General features: G+C 40.4%; 1 protein-coding gene across 3 annotated transcripts; it reads right to left on the bottom strand.

Annotated features, from left to right (window-relative positions):
* Nucleotides 1-974: 974 nt before the first annotated feature.
* LOC103144038 (specifically androgen-regulated gene protein) lies at nucleotides 975-9,092 on the bottom strand. Of its 3 annotated transcripts, none has more exons than XM_016675710.1 (4): nucleotides 8,884-9,092; nucleotides 4,914-5,120; nucleotides 3,847-4,009; nucleotides 975-3,715 (listed from the first exon to the last, which is right to left on the bottom strand). In XM_016675710.1, the coding sequence occupies exons 2-4, from the start codon at nucleotides 5,028-5,030 to the stop codon at nucleotides 2,151-2,153; spliced, it is 1,845 nt and encodes a 614-aa protein (XP_016531196.1). In that variant the 5' UTR covers nucleotides 5,031-5,120; nucleotides 8,884-9,092; the 3' UTR covers nucleotides 975-2,150. The 3 variants fall into 3 exon arrangements, with proteins under 3 accessions (XP_016531196.1, XP_007560880.1, XP_007560881.1); XM_007560818.2 differs by having other exon boundaries at nucleotides 975-3,742; nucleotides 3,853-4,009; XM_007560819.2 differs by having other exon boundaries at nucleotides 975-3,742; nucleotides 3,853-4,009; nucleotides 4,926-5,120; nucleotides 8,884-9,091.
* Between the last annotated feature and the right edge of the window lie 747 nt (nucleotides 9,093-9,839).

Here is a 9,839-nt window from a genome sequence, read left to right as displayed (position 1 = left end):
TGAATGAACAGAGGTATCATGAAGTACAAGGAACACGCCGGATAGGTTAGGGAGATGTTTAATGCAGAGTTAGGTTAAAAGACAATATTCAAAGCCAGGAAAAGCATTCGTCAGAGAAGCAGCTAAACTTCTCTGGTTAACTCTGGAGGTGCTGCAGAAATGTGTAGTTCAGGTGATTCTCAGGGAGAATCTGTTGGAACCACATTCTTATGCATTTCCAAAATATGTCTGATATGGAAGAATTACAAGAAGATGGAATAAAAGTGTAACTCTTCGGCTATGTTGTGGTGGAAAACAATGCATGGATATATGTCTTTTCACATCATCCCGACTATGAAATATTAAACTGTACACGCTTTAATGCCTTCATTTCACAGTGACGCGTTACTCTATTACATAGAGTCCCAAATTCACTGAAGTTAGTAACAAAATTTAAACGTAAAAAGGGTATGAATAATAGCTACAATTCTAGATCTGAAAACTAAATATGATATACATAATGCAAATGGTATGCATTTCACATTTTTAGTTCCATTTTCAATGCAAGCAGTGAACTGAAAACAGATTAAAAGAGCAAAACTAATTGTACTTTAAAAGCTTGAACTTAAAAGTTCCTCAGTCAAGTGATTGTAGCAACTATGTTCCATCAGGGCTGAAAAACAAGTCACACCTGTTTTTCCACCAACGCACACACAAGTGGAGAAACCAAACCTGAACTTGCACGTCAGTGTCTGCTTTGATGTGACACATGGGGGCTTACATCATTGTGATTAATAATCATGACACACTTTAAATGCAGGTTATGTCATTTTCAGATAAATGCATCGATACCTGCTGCTCCCAGACTGACTCCACGTTGCAGTAGCTGAAGTGTAGAGTTTAGTTTTTAATGTATGAGCCAAACAAGGCAGATGTTTCAGATTTTGACCATGTACTGTATTTGTTTTTAAAGATACAGAAAGAGAGGCTTCAACACAAGTAGAAAGTGCTTTATACAGTTATATATTTAATGAAAACATAAAAATAGTTGAGAAAGTCAACAGGATACAGTTAACAATAAATAGAGAAAAAGTCTTTGAAAAACAGAACAGACTCTGGGTCGGTTTGCCAAGTTTTACCCCATTTCAGGCCCATGAGACAATTCATTTCTTAACAACTTTTTATAAAATACGCAAACCTCTGATAATCTAATTCTACGTTATTTTCCAAAAATTACCTGCAATTTCCTACTTAACTGACTGCAATTCTGCTTCCTGTTTGGGCCAAATAACGTATGAGATTATGACCCCTTACTAGCCCAAAACAACTGTGAAAGACCTCCTGGTCTCAAAATCATGTTTAAAAGCAGTCGACTACGAGTGGATCAGAGAAAAAGTTATTCTAAAGCATCGAAAATCACAGTGGTAAAGAAGCGTGCCCTGGATGGGAACAAATTCACAAATGGTCTGTGAGAAAAAGCTGGTGGGAGATGACTCCTATTAGCACCCAAAAAAAGTTAGGAACAAAATGACCAAAACTGCAAAAGTATGAAATGGTGAAGGGTTGAAACAGCCAGCAGCAACCGGTGGGATTAAGTCAAACAAATTAGCAGATAAACATATGTTGTTACAGACTCTAAAAGGTAAATAATATCAAAGACATTATAGCTAACATGAGTCTGATGTAAGAAAAGTAAAACACAAGCTGCGTTTACATTATAAATGTGTGTAAAACTTTGTTGACATTCCGAATGTCAAAACTATTTCACAATTGCGGTGTTTCCGTTAGTTAAGAAAAGCAATTAAAATCACGTGAATAAGTTTCTTTTCATGCAATAAATCTTTTTTTTTTTAAATGCAGCGCCAATATCCTCCTACAACTTCCTGTCTTCATCTTTTCTGCCAGTAGCAACATCAGGTTGTTGATCACATGACTTATGTGATGCAAAAAGTGTTTTCATTGCAGTTTTGTGAAATACACTAATTTTGACTTTTCGATTTAAGCTATTATATGGTCAAAGGAAACACAGATACAGTTAGCGTGCAGTCAACCACATGGTATTCAGTGGAAAACAGAAGCATAACAATGTGGTTAAGGCACTCCTTCAGCATTTTAAACCCAGATATAGTCTGCATCAGTCTTTTTACAATATATAAAGCTATGTTTGGAAGCTAGTCTCTGAGCAGTCCCAGCTTCTTCAGGGCCTTGCGCCGGTCCTCTTCATTCTCTGGGCGAGGGCAGATCATCACGCTGATGCCTTGAGATCGAGGCAGCTTGGAAGACTCTCTGTGGTGGAATGCCTGTGTAGGTTGGGGCTTCTGGGATTCTGACGTTCCGCTTGCCACCAAACCCTCACCTTTAGGGTGATTAAAGTCTTTCCCAGTCCCCAGAGAGGCGGGTCTTGGCCGAGTGTTGCGCAGGTGCTTTGGGTCTTGCTCGCCACCAGCCATCTCCAATAAGCTCAGATTGGACATCTGGCTGCTCAGACCCAAACCAGATCGCTCCAAGGTTGCAAATTTCATATTGATCACCTTTGGCGGCGATGTGTTAGGCAGGGTACTGAAAGTGGCCTCTGTGACAGCAGGAAGTTCGTCACCTGAAGGCCCAAATCCATCGCTGAAAGCTGCAGGTGCTGGGAGGATATCAGCATCCTGGATGGGAGGAGATGCTGAAGAAGCTGATGGTGACACAGTAGGAGTCAACGCAGACTGTTGGAGTACAGGTGCTTGTAGGGGACTAATGACTGGGGTAAGAGATGGTGTTACAGGGGGTGTGTGAGGAGCAGGACTGACTGGAGGAGAGGGGCTCGCCAGTGACCGTTTGTATGCAGCAGATTTTGGAGGAAGCTTAGGGCTTACAGCACGACTTGATTCCTCCTTGTTGTCTTTAAGCAGTCCAAGCTTTAGGAGGGCCTCCATTCGAACCTTCTGAGGGTCCAACAACATCCGATCACTGTGGGAGGGCACCGAATGCCCTGGGTTTCCATGAGAGACAAGTGTTGGTGACTTTGGTGACTTTAAAATAATGTTTGAAGGTAGCTTCTTAGGTTTTGGGGCCACAGCAGGTGGATTTCTGGGCTCTGAAGGCTCAGTGGGGGGATTCATTTGGGGTAAAAGGGAAGCAGCGTCTGAGGCTTTGCTAGAAGAATCCTCAGCAGTAGAAGAGTCTACAACAGATCTCTTCACAGAGGCTCTCAAGCGCATCTGCTCCACATCAACAGTTCGTTTTTGCTCTGTGAAGTCGTTTGATGGTGGGGAGACTATGGCTGTGGCTTCTGGTGGCAGGACCACAGTCGTGGCCTCCACGGTCATGGTCTCCGGTGGCGGGACCATGGTCATGGTCTCCGGTGGCGGGACCACCGTCATGGCTTCCGGTGGCAAGTCTGGTTCTGGTTCATCTCTGAAGTCTGTTGGTGGAGGGATTATATCCAGGTCATTCTCTGAGGCATCTCCAGAATTTGTGACATTCTCAAGCTCAAGATCTCCATCGAACTTTGAAACGTCAGTTGTTTTGTCTGATGATGAGGTTGTGTAACCAGAGTTAGACACCGAAGGATCAGTTTCAACTCCCAGGTCCTCTGTTTCAACATCTTTCATGCCGACTGCAGACGTGGAGGCAGATTGTGGGTTGTAGTTTTGATTTGCAGCGTGATGCTCAGTTTCACACTCTGTGGTTAATCCAGCAGATGGAGGATCTGCTGTTGTGTGGGGAGTTAGAGTGGATATCCTGAGACTTCCTGATTCGAGCTTTTCAGTGGGAACATCTGAGAAAAAACAAAAGCATTGTTAACATTTCAATCACTATCATTCATACAGACAGTGCATGTCACATTCAACTAGTGTAGAAATCACCCAAAAAGTATTTGGCCATTACTTCTTATCTGATCTTGTGGCTCCGTCTTTGACCACACGTCTGGCTCGTCATTTGATAAGCCACTGTCTTCCTGCACTTCCAGTGCTTCGATTGTTTCCTCCAGAAACATCAGACATGCCTTCTCTTCAGCAGATAGGTACTCCATACTATCCTCGCTCTGGAAAACAATAAACAAGCCTAAGTGTACTGAAGTCATTTCAAAGTTCAAAGTCAAAAATGCATAAAATGCCATTATTCTTTCAACTGATCTTACACATTTCTAACACAAAAATAATCAGTAAGATCTAAAACAGGAAGACCAGACAACGATAATGATGTGTCCTCCATCTTGAAGCCTGTCATGCTCTATGGCAATACACACAAAACAGGACAGGAATGTATTGTTTTAATGGATGTGTGGCTACAGCAGTTTTTGCTGGAAAAATTATCTATGCAGGAAATGAGGGTGAGCTCCATAGAAAGTAGAGGGGGCAGATTTCTCCTTGCCCTCCAACAATAGGCCTTCCTTTGCAAATAACTTAAGAAACAACTGGAATTTTGGACTCAAGGGAACCAATAAGTCAAAGCTGAGGGAAGAGCACAATGTATGCTATGGCTGGAATGCAGATAGATCTAAGATGGAGTCAACAGCCAGATCACTGAGGTTAGTGCTGGTGTTGAGCNCATGTTGCCGACAGAGTACTGCAGGCGTGACAGATGAAATGTGATCATGATTTGGTATCTTCTGGTTGTGTTCTTTGCTGTCTTGTGCTTGTTTTTTTCCTTTCAATGTCTTCTAATAATAAAAACTATTGTAAGCTAAATGTCTAAACTCAATTAAATTGGAAAACCTGTAAAACTAATGACTCATGGCCTTTATTGTTTCCTCTTGTCTAGTTCATTTTAAAGGATGCTCTTTGTACAACTGCTTATACCGAGACATTTTCATTAGGTCTGTAAATTTGCTGAAATACGTCATTACAACCAATCGCAAATCTATGTTCTTCTCTTTATTTTGCCAAGCGACCTTAAAGAATGGGATAATCTCCCAAAAATCAGATGAAAGACATAAGGAGACTTACAGCGCCACTCACCCAGGCAGAGTTTGTGCTGATTACACTGTCACAGCTCCCTGCACTGTCCATGTTACTCAGTGACTCCATGGCAACGTTGCCTGGCCATGTGCCACTCTTCGACATTGCACGAAGACGCGCGTTAGTGCTGGAGCTATGTGTCACTATCCAGCCTTGCTCGAGTAAATCTCACTCCAAGCCTGTCTGGGAGAGAATCTGTAAAGTCGAGAAGAAGACGACAAGCAAGTGTTTAAGAAACTTCCAGAAAATAAATGGGAGCATGAGGAATAAACCTTAGGTGAACATGCTAAAGAAGGATCTCAAGACATCAACCAGGAAGTTAAAAGCAGAGTGTAAATCTGTCTTTCAAACAGACAAGGGAATATACAAACAAATCAGTTACAAACTGGCTTAAACACAACGAGGTCAGTCATTTGGAGTGGCAATAACAAAGCCTTGACACTGGTCCCAAAGGAAATATGTGGACAGAAATTAAAAAGTTATGACGCGAGTTCTGTCAGGAAGAGATTGTGGGAAAAAAAAAACAACAACAAAGTTTTGCACTCATTCACAAATAAAAGTGCTTTTAGTAGTCCTTACTGGGCTAAAGCAGGAAATTTAGTTAACGAAAGATGGCGATAAACAGTGGTTAAGAGTATTTTTATAGAGTGTAAGTGAATAAGTGGTTTAAACTGCATCTATTAAATAATAATAAACATGGGCCGGGAGGCTAAATATAGCCAGCATATTAGTACATTTAAAGGCACGATTTCATCAAAGTGATAAATGCCACGACAATCCTACTGACAGCTCAACAATCTTCATAATGTAACAACTGTCTTGAAATGCATCTCCTTATGCCAATGAGATCGTTAAATAAAAATAATAGCTAAAGTAGAAAACATTTGCATGGAAAGCAGTGTTTGCATTTAAATAAAATATTAACAAGATAGTCAGTCACCATGAAATGTAAACATTTCAAGTAATGAGTAAATAATTCTCTTCAATTGATTTTATCATATAGTGAAAAGCAATTTTTGGTAAAACTTTAAACTTCTGCGGTCTGTTAGACGTACAACATCTAATTTACTAGTCAAAATAACTGGATGTTTTCTGTAAAGAATGGAGAACCTTGTAAAAGTGTTCATACACAAACTTCAATGCAGTTTACTGACGTTTGATTTAATAAAGGAAACAGAACATTCTAAATATTTTCTAGGTAGATCAAATTGTAATTATGACATTATAAGGCAAGAAGTGGATTTTATTTACAGGCATCAGAGTAAAAAGTTATTCAAATCCTACACGCGAATCTATGTGAAACCCTTGAATAAAGCGGGTTTCTACCATAAAATGTTCACATTCATAAGTGACAATTTGAATGAACCACATTTGCATTTTTCATGTCGTACATGCGATTTTCACATGTGAAATTCATTTTTTCTGTAAAGTAAATGAATCTATTACTGCATTTAGATCACAAACTTCGCCTCTAGTGGAATTTTTTTAAACCTGCTCTTGAACCTTTTTCCTCCCTCTTTTCAAGAAAACCTGAAATTCTGGCTTAAAATTGGACATGCAGCAGAGGACACGATTGAACACAGTCATAATTCAAACATTTTTTGATTAAGTGCTACTAGACTAAGAATAATGAAAAGCTCTGACGAGACATGAAACAGTGCACTGTGAGTCATGTATAATTTATGCAAAGATAACTAATGTGCTGTGTAGTGCTGCAGAATGTTTCTCTGTTTCCTTGATGTCACTTCAAGCAACTACTTGGTGTTGACAGACCAGTCACGAGGAAGGCATGCCTGACAAAAACAATACACCCAGTCGTGATTTACTAAAAGGCTACCAGGATGTAATAAAAACCTTTGACCTGAAAAAGAAGCTAAAAGTTATGTACTAACAGTTTTACTTGAGTTTTCACTTTAACTGCATCAGTAAAAACAGCACATAGTCATCAGATAAATAGAACGCAATGCACTGTAAACGACGTTGTTGCACCCGCACACAGGTTTCAGGCGGCGCTCGCCCAAGTACAGCAAAAATGCCTTTTATTGTTCTCTTATCTCAGAATATTTGAGTAACTACATCGAGCCAGCAGAAATGAAGATTGCACACATGCTTTGTTTTCCACAAGTTTGCATGGCATGGATGCAAGATAAGATTTTTTGTTAGTCTCTCATAGGAGACATTTGTCTTGGAAGCAGGGGCAAGACTGCAGTATTTAAAAAGGTTTCTGAAACAAAAATGTAGAAAACATGCATCTTTGAGTGCTGAAGTCATTCATATCACTAGAAAGTTAGGTGGAGGAGAAGATGCATCAAGTACAGGGATAATGGCAGCCTGGTGAGAATTCTAGTGTAAATCCGCTAACATTTTTTAGAATAGATTCACAAGGTGTATACCACGGACGTATACAGAACATGGGATGCGCCTGTCATTGAGATAAGGTTTCTTCTGAACAAAAGACAACGTTAGAGGCATCTGAAGGCTGCTAGCAAAGCAACTCTACAACTCAGCAGGCCCACAGGCTAATTCCTTCCATGCCATACTGCATTGCTGCAGCAATTCATGCAAAAGGAGGTCCACCCGAATACTAAGTGCATAGAAATGCAGACACTTTTTTAGAAGTCTGACATTTTTGTTTAAAATAGTATTTTTTATTTATCTTTCAATTTTTCGAGACCCTGAATTGAGTTTTTAATCGTCTGTAATCCACAATCGTGGAAATTTACACGGAATACAAGCTAGTGGACAAATTTTAACAAAGATCATATTGTTTACTGAACGGATAGGAAGTGGTTGATCCACGGGGAAGTACCTTATTTTACGAGATAGTAGAAAAACTAATTTGCAAATCTTGTTGTTTTACTTGCAAATCCTAACTAAAACACTGCAGGACACCAGAATGGATTCCCGTATTCTGGAAGTGGTGGCATAAACAGCTAGCTAATAGGCAGCTGGGGAAAAAACCTGATCTTCAAAAAACGCCCACATTAAGAAATGTTTTCTGAAAACATGAGGGGGTTGACTAAACACATATCGGTCTCCGTGTGAAAGCTTCAATAGCTGCCAATTACTGTCCCTCCCATTAGGACATTCAGATGAGAAAATGCAGGACAGAACCAACTGGCACAACACCTTCCAGGGCAGAACAGGACGAGAAACCTGCAGTGCAACAGTGGCACCCACAGCTGAATCAGACCTCATGGTGTCAGGAATGTCACTCTACTTGCTTCCTTGGCTCCGAGACAAATCTGATTCAGCCAAGGACTCTGATGTGACTGGGTCTCACAGTTCACCTGCAGAAAAAAACTCCTACAACTATTTGAACTAAAATGGGATAATCAGCAGTTTCCATCAGTACATTTTGTGAGCCGGACTTATTAAAACCCCCAGTACCATAAATTACAGTCTCAAACAGGCAAAACTGCGAGCGTGGTAGTACACGAAAGGTCCAAAAAAATGTTAAGTATGTTTTCAATGGCAGAAGGTCTGCTTGAACTGGTTAATGGTTACACCATTAACCAGGTTGCAAAGGGTCAGGGGCAGCGCCACACTGAGGAGCTTAAGCCTGCAGGAGTGAATAGAAATAGTTCATTAATGTTTAGCTTGGCAGCCATCCGTGCTGAGAAGCTTTTATTTACTTTAATGGGCAAATATTAGCACTTCTTCCTCAATCAATATCCACTAAAGCACACACACAAAAAAATCTATAATAAAACGAAGTGATATCGACGCACCATAACAAAGGATACTGCTTTAGTTTTTAAAGTCTCCCTACGAAAAGTGATAAAACAAACCTCATCTGTAACGAGAGAAAATTAAAACAGCTCCCACACAGAAGTCTATTTTTATAAACTCATACGTAAGTACTAGTGGTTTTTAATAGTCTAAGCGCTCTTTTCTTTCATGCTCATTCGCAAATAAAAGAAACGCGTCACATCAGGAAAATGTCCCAATAACTTACCTGAGGGCGCACAGAAAGTTTTGAATTCCGCAGCAACTTCGGTCCTCTTTGTCCTCACAGACACACACACAGCTGTTGTCCACTCTCAGTCCATAGCCGATATAAAACCTCGCACAGGTGGGGGCTGTTCCTGGAAACAAAACTGCGCAAGGAGCTGACCGTACAGGTGTGAAACCACCTCCAGGACTACAGACAGGTGAGGCATCAACTTCCGTATATGGTGGGGAGGGACCAATCAGAGCACGGCTCCAGAGCCGTTTCCAAGGTGACAGCAGCGGCAGGCAAATGAGCACAACCCAAAATTGGCCAAATGCATTTATGTGGAATCAGATTTTTATTTATGTTAATAAACACAGAAAGTGAATTTTACGAAAACATAATTCAATGCTTTTTTATTTTAATATGTTTGCAGGCAAACCGTTTTGTGGTTGTGTCATTGTGTCATTTAATTTTATTTTGTAGAAAATTTGTCATTGATGCACCATCAAAACATAAACTCACTGGTCACTTTGTGGACAAGTGTTGGACCACCTTGTGCCATCAAATCTGCCTTAAATCCTCTTGACGGCGATTTAACACAGTGAGGAGTTCTGGTCCTTTTTGACATCATAGCATTGGACAATTACTATTGTGTTGTGAGATGATCATCCATGATGCAAATCTCCATTTCCTTCTTACTCCAAAGATGTTTGTTGAACATGGATCTGTTGACTGTGGAAGCCATAGGAATACAATGAACTCGTCATTTTCAAGAAACCAGTTTGACATGATTTAAGCTTTGTGCCATGGTGCATTATCCTGACGGAGGTAGTAAGAAGAGACTGGGTACACTCTGGTCATAAAAGGACGGACACGGTCAGTGAAAACTCTCAGAATGTCTCTGGCATTTAAAAAAGCTCAATTGATACAGAGTCTTCCACATTACACCATCATTAGCATGAAGCACTGAAACATGT

The sequence above is a fragment of the Poecilia formosa genome, unplaced genomic scaffold (assembly GCF_000485575.1).
Source record: "Poecilia formosa unplaced genomic scaffold, Poecilia_formosa-5.1.2 Scaffold120, whole genome shotgun sequence".
Taxonomy (NCBI): Eukaryota; Metazoa; Chordata; class Actinopteri; order Cyprinodontiformes; family Poeciliidae; genus Poecilia; species Poecilia formosa.
Note: the sequence above shows the minus strand (reverse complement) of the source record. Positions and strands in the feature narration are given on the sequence as shown.